At 42.3% G+C, this 18,376-nt stretch overlaps 1 protein-coding gene across 10 annotated transcripts in view; it reads left to right on the top strand.

Annotated features, from left to right (window-relative positions):
- The window catches only part of LOC137301207 (eukaryotic translation initiation factor 4 gamma 3-like), a 284,740-nt gene that overhangs the window by 31,640 nt on the left and 234,724 nt on the right, over positions 1–18,376 (top strand). For all 10 annotated transcript variants that reach the window (XM_067970666.1, XM_067970674.1, XM_067970671.1 and 7 more), the window contains one exon: positions 13,148–13,229. In XM_067970666.1, coding sequence (XP_067826767.1) covers positions 13,148–13,229 — 82 coding nt within the window. The remainder of the gene's footprint in view (positions 1–13,147; positions 13,230–18,376) is intronic.

Below are 18,376 nucleotides of genomic sequence, written 5' to 3'. Positions count from 1 at the left end.
ATTAAAAACCAAATGGAAAACTCTGGGGAGTCATGCTGTGGTGATTGTCATTGTTACATTCAAGGAACTACCATGATTAGTTAATGCCTCTTTTAAATCATAATTTTAGGTGTGCTGACAGCTAGACTTCATAGCAGGTTTCTTATGCTGATACCGAGTATCTCAAATTAGAGCTAGGAAAATGGATGGCACTATTGAACATATTACGTAACGGCAACATTACTGTAGCCCTGGAAGGGTCACTCTGTCATACTGAAGAGTTTCCAGAGTATTTGGGTATTTTGTCAGGCTGTCATTACATGTTGGCTGGTGAGTCCTATGTTTTGGCAGGGCTTCAAAAAGCTAAAGTTTCTCTTGAGTTTTGTGGGAATTTGCTGAGGGTGGGGGGAGGGGGAAGAAACCCTTATGAACCATTTCATTGTAAGTCATTTGGGAGATGCTACAGAGAATAGTTTGGTGTGATACAACCATTCAAACAGGATTCTTGTCTTAAATTTTCAGGGTGGTCTTTGAGAGTCAAATTTACTTTCCTGAAGGTAATGTGATGCCAAAAGTAATTATTATTAAATGTTTATTTCAGCCATAATTTTAGTATCCAAAATTGAGTTCAACGTTGCATTTTAATCATTGAAAGTTCAGTACTGGAATGTATGTAGAACTTAGATCTGTGTCATTTTTTTTCTTTGTGAAATTAGTTTCTTTGAGTAATAGGACTCTGCTTGCATTTTAAGAGCATGTCAATTTTAAATTATACGTGTAAATCTCATAAAATTCAATGCTAGCATCTCGCATATATGCCGCTTACCAGCCTTTCCTTCTGACTGAAGAGAATTGCATGGATATGGGAACCAATTAAAGAGAAAAGCAGGAAAAATGCACTAAAAGTACTTGGAGTAGTCCAGGACATGCACCAGAACTAATGTATGAATATTAATCTAGTTCACAAGCAAAAGGGGAACCTGTAGGTGTCAGCCGTGGCTCAATTGGTAGCACTCTTGCCTCTGAGTCATAAGATTGTGGGTTCAAGTCCCACTCCAGTGACTTGAACACAAAATCTAGGCTGACACTCCATTGCAGTATTGAGGGAGTGCTGCACCGTCGGAGGTGCCATCTTTTGGATGAGACGTTAAATCAAGGCCTGCCCCGAGGTGGACGTAAAAGATTCCACGGCACTATTTTGAAGAAGAGCAGGGGAGTTCTCCCCTTGGCCAATATTTATCCCCCCACCAACATCAAAAACAGGTTATCTGTTCATTATCACATTGCTGTTTTTGGGACCTTGCTGTGCACAAATTGGCTGCTGCGTTTCCTACATTACAACAATGACTACACTTCAAAAGTACTTCTTTAGCTGTAAAGCGCTTTGGGACATTCTGAGGTTGTGAAAGGTGCAATATAAATGCAAATCTTTTTTCTGTAATGGGATGTGATTTACATGATCCTATTACTGTATTATGCTTCATGTAGTAGCAACGTGTGAACTTAACGCTGAAACAAATCTCAAGCTCTCATTTGGTCAAACTGTGTACTTGGTATATTCTATTACCTGGAGAACTGTTGGTTGGTGAAATTTATTTTCTAATTTGCATGTAGACGTGTGTGATTTGTGTATGAAGGCTTGAGTGCATTTGCAGTATGATAGCTGCAGTTATAGTTGAATGCAACCTGAATGGAAGAGGTAGTCTCACTGCTTTGTTTTGGAGTCACTTCAGGCCTTGACAACCGATTTGCACTCCACAAATTTAGTGTTGCTATGAAGCCGAAACTGCTTTGCAATGACACTAAACTTGTTATGTGAATGCACTGTAAATGTTAGTTGTTAATAGAAAAAATAAAATGTTTTTTTTTAAAAACAACTAATTGGCAAGAGTGGAAGTTTGCAGATTCCTGTTCTCTCCAATATAGTCTGATCTGCAAATGGATACAAAGTTGGGAACAAAAGTGTCTATTCAGAAATGCGATCATTCCACTTACGATTCTGAAAAGAAACCTGTAAATGTTCCATACAGTAGGATGTTGTGTTCACCAGATGAACTATGTGAGGGATTTCACCACATTGTTTTCTTTATATTAATATAAATAATTGTGTTTAAATCTGTTAATTTTAATCCCTCCCCAAGTTCTTTGCCCTTGCCCTCCCTCTCCTGAAGCCAGTTACTCATGCTGGGGCACAGTGCCACTGGTACTGACAACCTTCCACTGAATATCCCAGTTGACTTCACCTGTGAGCATGTCATTCAGCATTGGAGGGGACTCACAGCTGATCCCAATCCTGCCCACGCATGTACCTCCAGCACAGATTACTGGATAGAAATGAAGAGCTGGAACTTTGCCAATTGTACTTTTTTCTCCAGACTCCCTTTTCCCTTCTACCGCCTTAATCTCCACCCCCCCCCCCCCCAAAAAAACCCCCTGGGACACTGAAGGAAACTGTGCCATCCTGGCTGCGATTGACTTATTTAATACAGATCAGGGATCAATTAAATCTTTTAGCTGAATGCTTTTACCCATGAAATCTATTCTGCTACAGCAGTTAGGTGTAGCTTGGTTACATGTAGATTAAATATCTCCCTTTGCTATATCTTTACAAAGTACCTTAGCCCCAACTGAAGGACAATCCATACTACACCATTGTAAAAAAATGTACAATTTCTACACCAAGCTGTGGCCTGTGAGTGTGGGTGCCAGTTAGCACACTGTAGCACATGCCAGCTAGCAATTTAGAGTCCCCAAGCTAATTTCACGTATGACCATTATAGTCAGCAAAGAATAATTTAATTCCATTAGTCTGCGCTGGATTTGAACCTAGGTCAAAGGACAGTGTCTATTCCAGAACTTCCCAGTTCCCTCTCTACCTCTCCCATACGTTTTGTAATTCATACATTTGGTGTCCATGGCTTTTACTATAATTAAAGTGATGCTGGATTTGCAGTTTTCTGGCCTTGCATATCACAGGTTCATGTAATGCTAGAACATTTTAGTGTGCTTAACATTACTAGTATTTAATTATTACAGGATTTGTTTCTAACTAGTTAATGATTTTTGGTGCCTAAATTTCTACTTTACAAATATTCTTGAGGAAATCAGTTTTGAAAATAAATACTATTAGGACTTGGGGTAGTGAAGAAATGAGACAGGATTTGAGACTGAGGAAGAAACACATTGATGCTGAAAATAATTGATTAAGCTTTAAAAGTGGCTCCTAGCGATTTGGCAAAGGGGTTTTTCCCAGTACTGCTACTTACCAAATTAGAATACTTCTGTTTGAATGTGGTGTTGGAGGCTTGACTTAATTGAAAGATCAGTTTCAATATTTTTCATATAACTTTCAGTTCTGCTTGCAGCTGTGTTGTAGAGGAATCCAACTGTAACAACATTTTATTCACCACATTGGTGACATCATGTTGCCTTCCTGCTTGTCTGCTGATTAAATTGTGGATAGGTTTCCCAGCTTAAAAATAGTTTTGAGTGGCATGCATTATCCTAAACTACTGCCTTGCGGAATGCTATTGTGTATAAGAACTGAGCTTCAATTTAAATGAACCGCTCCTGGGATTATTTTCAGTGAGATTTGATATTCTGTTAAAAGGAGTACCAACTTCAAAACTACCTTTTTTGTGTCACTGGTTCAAAGTTTTCTTTTAACCATGAGATTTGAAAATTTTATTGATCTGAAGAGTATGCATGTTGGTAGCAAAAAGCATGATTTTTTTCCCCCCAGTTTATTTTATAGTGACAATCCTAAGTCATGTAACTGTGATAAATCAATGTGGTGATTGATTAGGGCAATTTTAGCAAGTTTTTTGTTGCTATGGAATGGAAGCATTAATGGAATTTCATAATGTGATTTTTGCAAGCTACCTTATTTCCAGTTGAGTTGGTTTAACCAGCACATGCCACAGGTTAAGGTGATTTATGAATGAACTTTTCAATGAGAGTTGCGCTGTTTGTTTCCTTGGGCAATTGAAATGAGCAGGAATATCATGCATGAGCGCATACACTGACCCATGCCATGCACTCACAGTGCATTGTTGGATGATTTTTCCCCTTTTTTTTCTCCCCCAGCATTTTGCTGTCTGCAGTGGATGTGCTGTGCTAGCAATACAAAACTTTTTCCTCTTACTAAGTTGGTGATGCTGCAGCTGCTGTTTTTCAGATCATTTGACGTTTGCTGATGTGGTGCATAAGGTGGTGTGGCATTATGCCCAGTTTACAGTGTAGCGATGGCAGAACTTTGTAGAGTTGGGCTTTCTAAGGGATGTTATTGTTGCTGCACTTCCCTGTCCCTTCCAAAAAGTAACACAGTAAAATGATGTGAATCTTATTACAGTGTACAGAATGATGCTGGCCTGGTAACTGCAAAGTTAGAATAATTGGTTTTCAGCCTGGAGACCTATGTTTTAATTTCAGTTTAAATTGCTTCATCTTCTCTCAGGGAACATATTTACAAAAGGACTGGTGAAATATGTGGACATATGGACACGTGTTTAGCTTGGAGCTTGTCTCCCAGTTTTCATATCAACAGGCTTAAATAGTCTCAAAGTGAATGTGAAATTGACGGAATCATGAAGTGTGGAAATATATCAAAAGCATGGTCTTATTTTAATCTTGTCAAAACTCGTTGCTGGTAGGGATTTTTGGGATTTAATACATTGGTAGGATGGTGAAAATACATTTGTTTGTTCACGTCCTAATCCGTGTTCAGGGTTTAGTTGACATTTTCTTTCAGGAAGAAATGTGAGCTAAAGAGTATCAATTTACAGGAGTTCTTATAAAGCAGGCAGGGGTACCAGTCTACTGAAGCATTGCACTGATGTCTGCTATGTTTGCTTGTTCAGGGTAAATTCACCACAGCCAAGGAAGGAATATAAGTTAGGATGTAAAAGGTTGTAATTAAATTTGTGGCAAAAACTATTTTATAATATGAATGAGAGCCGTCCAAATACCCATGAACTGGCTCATTTAGAATTGCAGGTTCCAATGGCTAGATTTTGATGTTGGACAAAGTAAGATTGGGCTGGCAGATTACTGTTTACTTTTGTTCAGACGACCAATCTGTGAAATGTTACAGAAACGATTGAGTTCTCAATAACTATCAATGGGCCTAATGCTGAAAGCCAGGTATATTAATATAGCCAATTATTAATATAACTATTTGTCAAATAATTGAGTGTCAAAGCAACTGGATTACAAAACAGATTGAATATTCTGGTCTCGTATTTAAAACTACTAGTAATTACACTAACTCATAACCAGTTTTGTGAGCCACAGTATTTCATACCCAATATTGCTAAGTTAAGTGATTGGCTGGTGACTGGTAAGTAGTTTTTCTTTCCTTTTTTTCTTGACATTGTAGTTGTTGAGCTAACTTAAGGGTTAAGTCATGGCAGGAGATCCCAGACCCGTGTCATGTTCCTCTTGTGGGATGTGGGAATTCAGGGATCCTTCCTGTGTCCCTGGTTCCTTCACCTGCGGGAAGTGTGTCCAGCTGCAGCTACTGTTTGACCGCTTGACGGCTCTGGAGCTGCGGATGGACTCACTTTGGGGCATCCGCGATGCTGAGGAAGTCGTGGATAGCACGTTCAGTGAGTTGGTCACACCACAGATAAAAATTACTGAGGGAGATAGTGAATGGGTGACCAACAGACAGAGGAAGAGTAGGAAGGCAGTGCAGGGGTCCCCTGCGGTCATCTCTCTCCAAAACAGGTATACTGTTTTGGATACTGTTGGGGGAGATGGCTCACCAGGGGAAGGTGACAGCGGCCAGGTTCATGGCACCGTGGCTGGCTCTGCTGCACAGGAGGGCAGGAAAAAGAGTGGCAGAGCTATAATGATAGGGGACTCGATTGTAAGGGGAATAGACAGGCGTTTCTGCGGACGCAACCGAGACTCCAGGATGGTATGTTGCCTCCCTGGTGCAAGGGCCAGGGATGTCACGGAGCGGCTGCAGGACATTCTGGAGGGGGAGGGTGAACAGCTAGTTGTCGTGGTGCATACAGGTACCAACGATATAGGTAAAAAACGGGATGAGGTCCTACAAGCTGAATTTAGGGAGTTAGGAGTTAAACTAAAAAGTAGGATCTCAAAGGTAGTAATCTCAGGATTGCCACCAGTGCCACGGGCTAGTCAGAGTAGGAATGACAGGATAGCTAGGATGAATACGTGGCTTGAGAGATGTTGCAAGAGGGAGGGATTCAAATTCCTGGGCCATTGGAACCGGTTCTGGGGGAGGTGGGACCAGTACAAATTGGACGGTCTGCATCTGGGCAGGACTGGAATCAATGTCCTAGGGGGAGTATTTGCTAGTGCTGTTGGGGAGGGTTTAAACTAATGTGGCAGGGGGATGGGAATCGATGCAGGAAGTCAGTGGGAAGTAAAGTGGTGACAGAAACAAAAGGCAGTAAGGGAGAGTGTACAAAACATGACCGGACAGATGGTCTGAGAAAGCAGGGCAAAGACCAAGGGAAGTCTAGATTAAACTGCATTTATTTCAATGCAAGAAGTCTGATGGGCAAGGCAGATGAACTCAGGGCATGGATGGGTACATGGGACTGGGATGCTATAGCTATTACTGAAACATGGCTAAGGGAGGGGCAGGACTGGCAGCTCAATGTTCCAGGGTACAGATGCTATAGGAAAGATAGAGCAGGAGGTAAGAGAGGAGGGGGAGTTGCGTTCTTGATTAGGGAGAACATCACGGCAGTAGTGAGAGGGGATATACCCGAGGGTTCGCCCACTGAGTCTATATGGGTAGAACTGAAAAATAAGAAGGGAGAGATCACTTTGATAGGATTGCACCACAGACCCCCAAATAGTCAATGGGAAATTGAGGAACAAATATGTAAGGAGATTACAGACAGCTGCAAGAAAAATAGGGTGGTAATAGCAGGGGACTTTAACTTTCCCAACATTGACTGGGACAGCCATAGCATTAGGGGCTTGGATGGAGAGAAATTTGTTGTGTATTCAGGAGGAATTTCTCATTCAGTATGTGGATGGCCCGACTAGAGAGGGGGCAAAACTTGACCTCCTCTTGGGAAATAAGGAAGGGCAGGTGACAGAAGTGTTAGTGAGGGATCACTTTGGGACCAGTGATCATAATTCCATTAGTTTTAAGATAGCTATGGAGAATGATAGGTCTGGCCCAAAAGTTAAAATTCTAAATTGGGGAAAGGCCAATTTTGATGGTATTAGACAGGAACTTTCAGAAGTTGATTGGGAGAGTCTGTTGGCAGGCAAAGGGACGTCTGGTAAGTGGGAGGCTTTCAAAAGTGTGTTAACCAGGGTTCAGGGTAAGCACATTCCTTATAAAGTGAAGGGCAAGGCTGGTAGAAGTAGGGAACCTTGGATGACTCGGGAGATTGTGGCCCAAGTCAAAAAGAAGAAGGAGGCATATGACATGCATAGGCAGCTGGGATCAAGTGGATCCCTTGAAGAGTATAGAGATTGCCGGAGTAGAGTTAAGAGAGAAATCAGGAGGGCAAAAAGGGGACATGAGATTGCTTTGGCAGATAAGGCAAAGGAGAATCCAAAAAACTTCTACAAGTACATAAAGGGCAAAAGAGTAACTACGGAGAGAGTAGGGCCTCTTAAGGATCAACTAAGGTCATCCATGTGCGGAACCACAAGAGATGGGTGAGATCCTGAATGAATATTTCACATCTGTATTTACGGTTGAGAAAGGCATGGATGTTGGGGAACTTGGGGAAATAAATAGTGATGTCTTGAGGAGTGTACATATTACAGAGAGGGAGGTGCTGGAAGTCTTAACGCGCATCAAGGTAGATAAATCTCCGGGACCTGATGAAATTATCCCAGGACGTTATGGGAGGTTAGGGAGGAAATTGCGGGTCCCCTAGCAGAGATATTTAAATCATCGACAGCTACAGGTGAGGTGCCTGAAGATTGGAGGGTAGCAAATGTTGTGCCTTTGTTTAAGAAGGGCGACAGGGAAAAGCCTGGGAACTACAGACCGGTGAGCCTGACATCTGTAGTGGGTAAGTTGTTAGAGGGTATTCTGAGAGACAGGATCTACAGGCAATTGGAGAGGCAGGGACTGATTAGGAACAGTCAGCATGGTTTTGTGAGAGGAAAATCATGTCTCACGAATTTGTTTGAGTTTTTTGAAGGGGTAACCAAGAAGATAGATGAGGGCTGTGCAGTAGACATGGACTTCAGCAAAGCCTTTGACAAGGTACCGCATGGTAGGTTGTTACATAAGGTTAAATCTCTCGGCATCCAAGGTGAGGTAGCCAATTGGATACAAAATTGGATTGACAGAAGACAGAGGGTGGTTGTAGAGGGTTGTTTTTCAAACTGGAGGCCTGTGACCAGCGGTGTGCCTCAGGGATCGGTGCTGGGTCCGCTGTTATTTGTTATTTATATTAATGATTTGGATGAGAATTTAGGAGGCATGGTTAGTAAGTTTGCAGATGACACCAAGATTGGTGGCATTGTGGACAGTGAAGAAGGTTATCTAGGATTGCAACGGGATCTTGATAAATTGGGCCAGTGGGCCGATGAATGGCAGATGGAGTTTAATTTAGATAAATGTGAGGTGATGCATTTTGGTAGATCGAATCGGGCCAGGACCTACTCCGTTAATGGTAGGGCGTTGGGGAGAGTTATAGAACAAAGAGATCTAGGAGTACAGGTTCATAGCTCCTTGAAAGTGGAGTCACAGGTGGATAGGGTGGTGAAGAAGGCATTCAGCATGCTTGGTTTCATTGGTCAGAACATTGAATACAGGAGTTGGGATGTCTTGTTGAAGTTGTACAAGACATTAGTAAGGCCACACTTGGAATACTGTGTATAGTTCTGGTCACCCTATTATAGAAAGGATATTATTAAACTAGAAAGAGTGCAGAAAAGATTTACTAGGATGCTACCGGGACTTGATGGTTTGACTTATAGGGAGAGGTTGGATAGACTGAGACTTTTTTCCCTGGAGAGTAGGAGGTTTAGGGGTGATCTTATAGAAGTCTATAAAATAATGAGGGGCATAGATTTAAGGTGAGAGGGGAGAGATACAAAAGGGTCCAGAGGGGCAATTTTTTCACTCAAAGGGTGGTGAGTGTCTGGAACGAGCTGCCAGAGGCAGTAGTAGAGGCGGGTACAATTTTGTCTTTTAAAAAGCATTTGGACAGTTCCATGGGTAAGATGGGCCAAGTGCAGGCAATTGGGACTAGCTTAGTGGTATAAACTGGGCGACATGGACATGTTGGGCAGAAGGGCCTGTTTCCATGTTGTAAACTTCTATGATTCTATATGATTGCTATATAACTTGGTTCTGTGAAAGTTAGACATTGTTTCTATGGAAAAATGGCATTGTGAAGTAAAACACTTCAATTCACTATTGCCAACTGGCCACCGATAGAGCATCTGCTTACTTTAGTCTGGGCACTTTTTACTGTCTTCACATTAGCAAAGGGGCTATTGGAAACCCTCCTAGGAAGTGGCGCCCTGATGCAGAACTGTATTTATTTTGGTATGGGGATGGATAGTCTGTAGGGGAGGCACTCGCATTGCATCAAATTTCCGCCAAGTACTGATTGCACTGCATCATCATAAGGAAAAGATATTCTGGCAGAACACTTGCATCCGCTCAGCATGATTGGCATCTTTCTGGTTTTGTGGATTCAAGACAAAGCTGTCAACCTTCAATTAATTTGCTATTGAATATTTAAGAAATAAGAGGAATTAAAAGTAATTTCATTGTGCATCACTGTTGGGAAATTAGTAATTTCTCCTAATATGTAGGATACACAAGGGGGGTAGTACCTTTCCTTATAAGTACTGCCTCACAGAATGTCCTTCTGTTTAAGAAAAATCTTATTGACAACATGCCATTTTAATTCTACCCCAAGAAGAGAGCTGGGTAGCCTCGAATGTCCCTGCTCAAACCCCCTTCCCTCTGCACCTGAGTCATGTGTAATGTTATCTGAAAAGTAGGCAACTATCCTAACACAATCCTCGTGTAAATATATGCTCCCATAACTACTTGGGAAGCAAAATGCATAATATATGAAGTTCTAAACAAAATAAGAGATGTACACTTAAATTGTAATTTGACAGCTGAACTGGAAACAACAACTTGCATTTATAAAGCGGCTTTAATGTAGAAAAATGGCCCAAGGCGCTACACAGAAGCGTAATCATACAAAAATTAACGCCGAGCCAAAGGATGAGATATTAGATGGGGTGACTAAAAGCTTGGTCGAAGATGTTGATTTTACAGAGGGTCTTAAAGGAGGAGAGGGAGGTGGAGAGATTTAGGGATGGCTGAAGGCACGGCTGCCAATGGTGGACTGAAGAGAGTGGAGGATGCACAAAAGGCTAGAGTTGGAGGAACACCGAGTTCTCGGAGGATTGTAGAGTTGGAGAACATTACAGAGCGGGAGGCATGAAGTTATAAAAGGATTTAAACATGCAGTTGAGAATTTTAAATTAGAAGTGTTGGAAGACCCTGAGTCAGCATAGGTCAACGAGCACAGGGGTGATGGGTCAGCGGGACTTGCTGCCGGATAGGATGTGGCCAGCAGGAGTTTTGGATGAGCTGAAGTTTATGGAAGGTCTGAATGGCAGGCTAGCCAGGAGAGCATTGGAACAGTTGTATCTGAAGGTGACAAAAGATGGATGAGTGTTTCAGCAGCATACTACTGAAAATGTAAAACTTTTGTATTTTGTCTGTCAGAAGCTCTCATTGTCAGAATATCTGGGAGCTAAAGTGTTCTTGTATTGGTTGCCTTTTCAATGCACAGTTTTAGGTTGAATGTAATTGGAATTTTGAGCAATGATTTCCTCATTTGTCTCAAAAACTGCAGTAATTTATATTTTCATAAAAACCTTTGGGCCATCAAGTGCTGAAGTGGAGTTGCCCAAACATAGCTGCTGTAACAAATTGGATTCTGTCGCTGGAATAATTCATCTGCATTTGTCAGTTGCCAGTCTGCAAGTTTGACCCTCTGTACAGATTGTCACTTAATATATGTGCATTTCTGTTCTACATAAACTGTTCATAATTTATATTAGCAATTTGGGAATCGGAAGTACAATCTCAAAATTTGCAGAGGCCACCAATTTTTTGGGGGGTGTAGTTAATACAAAGGAAGAATGCGTCAAAATGCAAGAGGACATTAATAAACTTGCAGAATGGGCGTGTAATTGGCAAATTAATTTCAATGTAGATGAGTGTGAGGTGGTACATTTTGGTAGGAAGAATGAGGTCACATACTGCTTGGATAATAAGAATGTAAATGGGGTAGAGGAGCAAGCAAAGAGATCTAGGGGTACAGATACACAAATCACTAAAAGTAGCGACGTAGGTTAATAAGGCCATAAAAAAGGCAAATCAGGCACCAGGGTTCATTTCTAGAGCGATAGAATTGAAAAGCAAAGAAGTTATGTTAAACTTGTATGGAACCTTGGTTCGACCACATTTGGACTATTGTGCGTAGCTCTGGTCTCCATATTCTAGAAAGGATATAGAGGCATTGGAGAGGGTGCAAATAAGATTCACAAAGATGATACCAGAACTGGTATTAATGAATAAATTAATATTTATATTAATGATTTGGATGAGAATTTAGGAGGCATGGTTTGTAAGTTTGCAGATGACACCAAGATTGGTGGCATTGTGGACAGTGAAGAAGGTTATCTGGGATTGCAACGGGATCTTGATAAATTGGGCCAGTGGGCCGATGAATGGCAGATGGAGTTTAATTTAGATAAATGTGAGGTGATGCATTTTGGTAGATCGAATCGGGCCAGGACCTACTCCGTTAATGGTAGGGCGTTGGGGAGAGTTATAGAACAAAGAGATCTAGGAGTACAGGTTCATAGCTCCTTGAGAGTGGAGTTACAGGTGGATAGGGTGGTGAAGAAGGCATTCAGCATGCTTGGTTTCATTGGTCAGAACATTGAATACAGGAGTTGGGATGTCTTGTTGAAGTTGTACAAGACATTAGTAAGGCCACACTTGGAATACTGTGTACAGTTCTGGTCACCCTATTATAGAAAGGATATTATTAAACTAGAAAGAGTGCAGAAAAGATTTACTAGGATGCTACCGGGACTTGATGGTTTGACTTATAGGGAGAGGTTGGATAGACTGAGACTTTTTTCCCTGGAGAGTAGGAGGTTTAGGGGTGATCTTATAGAAGTCTATAAAATAATGAGGGGCATAGATAAGGTCGATAGTCAAAATCTTTTCCCAAAGGTAGGGGAGTCTATAACGAGGGGGCATAGATTTAAGGTGAGAGGGGAGAGATACAAAAGGGTCCAGAGGGGCAATTTTTTCACTCAAAGGGTGGTGAGTGTCTGGAACGAGCTGCCAGAGGCAGTAGTAGAGGCGGGTACAATTTTGTCTTTTAAAAAGCATTTGGACAGTTACATGGGTAAGATGGGTATAGAGGGATATGGGCCCAGTGCAGGCAATTGGGACTAGCTTAGTGGTATAAACTGGGCGACATGGACATGTTGGGCTGAAGGGCCTGTTTCCATGTTGTAAAGTTCTATGATTCTATGAGAGGATATCCTTATCAGGAAAGGCTGAACAGGCTGGGACTCTACAAGGAGCAGTTGAGGCAAATAACATAGATGCATTTAAGGGGAAACTAGATAAGCACACGAGGGAGCAAGGAATAGAAGGGTATCCTGATAGGGTTAGATGAAGGAGGGAGGGAGGAGGCTCATGTGGAGCATAAATGCCGGCATAGATAGACCAGTTGGGCCAAATGGTCTGTTTTTGCGCTGTAGCTTCGATGTAACTCGGTGGAAATGTTTGTGGCTTTATTTTTGTACTAGGGACAGATTTTCAATGCTGGTGAGTATGTGCATGTGCTTGAAAACTTTGCACTGTTTTATTCTGTAATTACTTAACCAGATGGCCAGATATCTGACTTTGGCAGATGACTGCATTCAGTTGCACTATGGTCAGGTTACCCTGTGAGAGAGTAGTACACAGACAAAGTTGAATGTCCAATTTTCACGAACATGGAGGCTTGGTTTATAGTTGTCGCACAGTAGGACCAGTTTAGTAGAATCATATGATTGAAGCTGGAATGAACAGTGCTGTAACGAGCAGTCCTGGAATAGAAAGGGATCCCTTTGAACATTTGTTTTTCCTTAACACCCCATTTTACTACAGAATTGCCAGAGGACCTGTACAACAGACACTTGAAGAACGTATCTACCCTCCTCAGGCAGCAGTAGCAACGGTCCAGTATACAGTGAGTATGCTCCTTTTAACAAGAATTTTGAGTTTGTGAAAGAGTGTATTTCCTGTTAATCAGCTGCCCTAAAAACCTAATTGTAATGTTATGGTATTTGAAAAAATTCTATGATGCCAAATATGTTTATCGTTTGTCTCCCATTGATTTTTTAAAATCTGTTTCACCTGTCATGTTGCCAAGACCATGCTTGGTGTGTTGACTGCACAAATGTGAAACATTTTCTAAAAACAACGGTGATGCAGTAAATTGCACAACACCAATATTGCTTTCTGCTTGAGTTTCACTCTTGTTTATGAATGACACTATTGAATTAATGTCTGGGTAATACATGGTTTCAATGTATTGTGTGAATTTTGTGTAATTCAAAATGATTTGCACTTTGTCATAGTTTATTGCAACAAGTTCGAACATTTTATCAGTAATGACCTAATTTGATTGCTGTGTATTGAATTTTCCTTAGAAAAGGTAGCATTTGGTAAAGCACAAATGAGAAATGATGGAATGACTGTACAATGCAGACTGTCACTTGTTGTAAGGCACTGAACACGATGGCTTGTTTCTTTATTGGCTTTTCGTGACATACTTTTTTTTTCCTGTCATTTACAATTGTGAAATAAGATTCTTTAGTACTTACTGTTTTTTGTGTAGTGTTCCCCACCCACCCCAAAGCTGATGCTATCTGATAAACAAAAAGGGATTTGTAGCATATGTCGCAATTCTTGATGTAACAGAACTTGGTATGGCTGCTGTTGTGTACAATATCTGTCCTGAGGATATTGAGTAGTATTCCTGGATCCCAAGTGGAATAGCATCATGTCACCCCTCTAATTTTCTCTTATCTCATTCCTCATTACTTCCCAAAAAATTGCAAGTGAAAGGGTTGATCACTTTACATAAAAATGAATACGCTATCAGACAAATGGTAAAATCATGATATACTGCCCCTTTTTTCTTCCTCCTCTTGGAGTCGTGGATGGGCCTGTGTTGCACAAGAATGCCTTATTCGGGTTCTCTTATCTGCTGACAGCAGCAGTGTTTTGATGCTCCAGACAAAGAAAAGGTTGCTGGATATAAAGTGTTTACTTGATTAATTGTATGTATCAGTTTGGTAATTTGATTAATTTTTTCAAACATTCTAATAGATTTTGGTAAGTTTTCTTCACTAATAGTCACAGCCCTCCATGTCAATCCTTAGACTTTGAGGTTTTCCACTTTTAAAGTTCTTTTGCTTGATATATACGCATTTAGTGCTTTTTCTCCAACTGACATAGAGAATTTTCTATTACCACTACATTGTTGAAAGTGCCACCTTTCGGATGAGATAGTAAACTAATGCTCGCATTCTTGAATCTGCATTGCGCCTGTGTGCTAATAAAACACCCCATGACACGATTTGAGGAGGAGGGGGGCGTTTGTCCCAGTGCCCTGACGAATGTTCCTCCAACCAATAGAGAAAGATGAAGGCTAAGAAGGTGGCAGATTCTATTCTAGTACTTACTTGTCCTTAAGAGAGTTCCTGAACAACTGAACAATGCATTTGAGAGTTCTTGAAGTTCAAGCTGATAAAATTACAACACATCAATAGAAGTTAAATCCAGGATACTGATTGACAGATTGAGCAAAATTTTCCCACTAAAAGTAGCCAAGGTTGTCAATGCAGACTACTTTGATTTATCACGACCACCCAATATGTTCATGAAATCCATAGTGGCAGCCTTCGTCCAGCTACGCACTTTCATATCTATCCTAACTTGGATTACTGCAGAATTTTATAAGGGAGCTCAAATTAGCTGCAGTCCATGATGCAGCAGGTTGGGAGTATCTTGGGTAGCTGAGATTCTTCAGCGGTTGAGAATCCTAATTTGAGTCAATTCAAGATCTGTCTCCCACAGATGCTTGGTTCCTTGTGCTTTGTGCACGTGCAGAGTCTCCTTTTCGCAGAATAATTCATAATGGTCACCCACCCTCTTGGCAGGATTCAGACACAATGCAGTTTGTAGGTGCTGGGGCTCGTGGCAGCAGCTATTTCTTATAACATTGGATAAAGAAGAATGTTCGTGAGGCCACTGCAGTTAAAGCTACTCAAGCAATAGTCCCTAAAGTATCAGCTTGGCTCAAATGATAACATTCTTGCCTCTGAGACAGAAGATTGTGCGTTTGAGCCACACTCCAAGACCTGAGCTTATAATCTAAGGTGATACTTTAGTGCAGTATTTAAAATGCTGTATTTTGGATGACAGGCCTGTTTTGGTGGTTTATGTGTAAAAGATCCCATGACACTAGTTGGAGATGAGCAGGGAGTTCTCATGGTGTCCTGGTTAACATTCCTTCAAAATCAAATTAACTGGCAGTCATTTCATTTGTTAGGAGTCGCACAACACCAGGTTATAGTCCAACAGCTTTATTTGAAATCACAAGCTTTCGGAGCTTTGCTCCTTCGTCAACTAAAGTGAAGAGTTACATAAAGGCACAGCATATATAGTCAGAGAACAATGCCTGGTGATTACAGATAATCTTTCTAACTGCCCTTTATCACACCTCGGCAGGGAGATAATCACTGCAATCAAAGGAGTGTTCAAACAGGTTAGTCAGGGAAACATTACATCCAAGAATACTGAGGTGGGGTCACCAGGGGTCAAATGTAGCAGATGCTGGGGTTTGTATTAAAAACGGATAACTTTTTTTGCTGGAAATCGCAGCAGGTCCAGCCGCATCTGTGTATGGAGAACAAGCCAACTACGACTTGAGTCTGGATGACTCTACGTCAGGTGGGGTTACATGTAGCGTGACATGAACCCAAGATCCCAGTTGAGGCCGTCCTCATGGGTGTGGAATTTGGCTATCAATTTCTGCTCGACGATATTGCGCTGTCGTGTGTCTCAAAGGCCGCCTTGGAGAACGCTTACCCGAAGATCGGAGGCTGAATGTCCTTGACTGCTGAAGTGTTCCCCGACTGGGAGGGAGCCTTCCTGTCTGACGATTGTTATGCGGTGTCCATTCATCCGTTGTCGCAGTGTCTGCATGGTCTCGCCGATGTACCATACTCTGGGGCATCCTTTCCTGCAACGTATGAGGTAGACAACGTTGGCCGAGTCCCAGGAGGATGAACCATGTACCTGGTGGGTGGTGTCCTCTTGTGTGATGGTGGTATCTGTGTCGATGATCTGGCATGTCTTGCAGAGGTTGCCGTGGCAGGGTTGTGTGGTGTCGTGGACGCTGTACTCCTGAAAGCTGGGTAAGTTGCTGCGAACGATGGTCTGTTTGAGGTTGGGTGGCTGTTTGAAGGCGAGTAGTGGAGGCGTGGGGATGGCCATAGCGAGGTGTTTGTCGTCATCAATGACATGTTGAAGGCTGCGGAGAACATGGCGTAGTTTCTCCGCTCCGGGGAAGTACTGGACGACGAAGGGTACTCTGTTAGTTGTGTCCCGTGTTTGTCTTCTGAGGAGGTCTATGCGATTTTTCGCTGAGGCCCGTCGGAACTGTCGATCGATGAGTCGAGCGTCATATCCCGTTCTTACGAGGGCGTCTTTCAGCGTCTGTAGGTGTCCATCGCGTTCCTCCTCGTCTGAGCAGATCCTGTGTATTCGCAGGGCCTGTCCATAGGGGATGGCCTCTTTAACATGGTTAGGGTGGAAGCTGGAAAAGTGGAGCATCGTGAGGTTGTCCGTGGGCTTGCGGTAGAGTGAGGTGCCCGTCTTTGATGGAGATTCGTGTATCCAAGAATGCAACCGATTCTGAGGAGTAGTCCATGGTGAGTTTGATGGTGGGATGGAACATCAACAACTGTCGATCGACAGTTCCGACGGGCCACAGCGAAAAGACAGGAGGGTTCCCTCCCAGTCGGGGAACACTTCAGCAGTCAAGGACATTCAGCCTCCGATCTTCGGGTAAGCGTTCTCCAAGGCGGCCTTCGAGACACACGACAACGCAAAATCGTCGAGCAGAAATTGATAGCCAAGTTCCGCACCCATGAGGACGGCCTCAACTGGGATCTTGGGTTCATGTCACGCTACATGTAACCCCACCTGGCGTAGAGTCATCCAGACTCAAGTCGTAGTTGGCTTGTTCTCCATACACAGATGCGGCCGGACCTGCTGCGATTTCCAGCAAAAAAAGTTATCCGTTTTTAATACAAACCCCAGCATCTGCTACACTTGACCCCTGATGACCCCACCTCAGTATTCTTGGATGTAATGTTTCCCTGACTAACCTGTTTGAACACTCCTTTGATTGCAGTGATTATCTCCCTGCCGAGGTGTGATAAAGGGCAGTTAGAAAGATTATCTGTAATCACCAGGCATTGTTCTCTGACTATATATGCTGTGCCTTTATGTAACTCTTCACTTCACCTGATGAAGGAGCAAAGCTCTGAAAGCTTGTGATTTCAAATAAAGCTGTTGGACTATAACCTGGTGTTGTGCGACTCCTTACATTTGTCCACCCCAGTCCATCGCCGGCATCTCCACATCATTTAATTTGTTGTTTGTGTGCACAAATTGGCTACTGTGTTTGCCTAAATAAAAGTGACTGCACTTCAATTAATTCATTGGTTGCAAAGTGCTGTGAAGATTTACGTTGGTATATGAATGGAATGTCTTTCTGAAGCATTTCACTATCTGAAGAAATAAAAATTAACCAAGGGGCTGCCACTGCCTTAAACTGGTGGTCTCTGGAGAATCTTGTCACAAGTGGATTATATCCGCAAACTCCCCACAGCTGCTTGTTCTGGAGTGAGACATTTCGCTCATTAGGTAGGATATCCTGCCTTCTGTCGGCATAGCCTCAGTATGTGAATTAAATCACGTTAGCATATTAACGGGCTAGAGTTTTTGTCAATTATCCTGCTGTGCAGCAAATCGGATCAATAGGTGAAAATCTGGATTAACAATACCACCAACGTGCTAGTTAAAAAGGGAGAAATGTGCTCACACACCCTTTGCAAAGATGATACAAATTTGGCACTAGTGTTGTCAGGATCTTACAAAGCTTTCTACTCACGGCCCTACCCTGACCAGGGACATGCGACACTCTTGTGATTTGAACTTTGTCTCCACATTTCACACTATCATTAATTTATGGGGTTACTCAGAGAAGGATCATAAGGAACAAAAAGTTTTGCTGCAGGAGCCACGGCAATCGAGTGG

Source organism: Heptranchias perlo, chromosome 32, assembly GCF_035084215.1.
Source record: "Heptranchias perlo isolate sHepPer1 chromosome 32, sHepPer1.hap1, whole genome shotgun sequence".
NCBI classification, from domain to species: domain Eukaryota; kingdom Metazoa; phylum Chordata; class Chondrichthyes; order Hexanchiformes; family Hexanchidae; genus Heptranchias; species Heptranchias perlo.
This window is presented reverse-complemented; position numbering and strand designations above follow the sequence as displayed.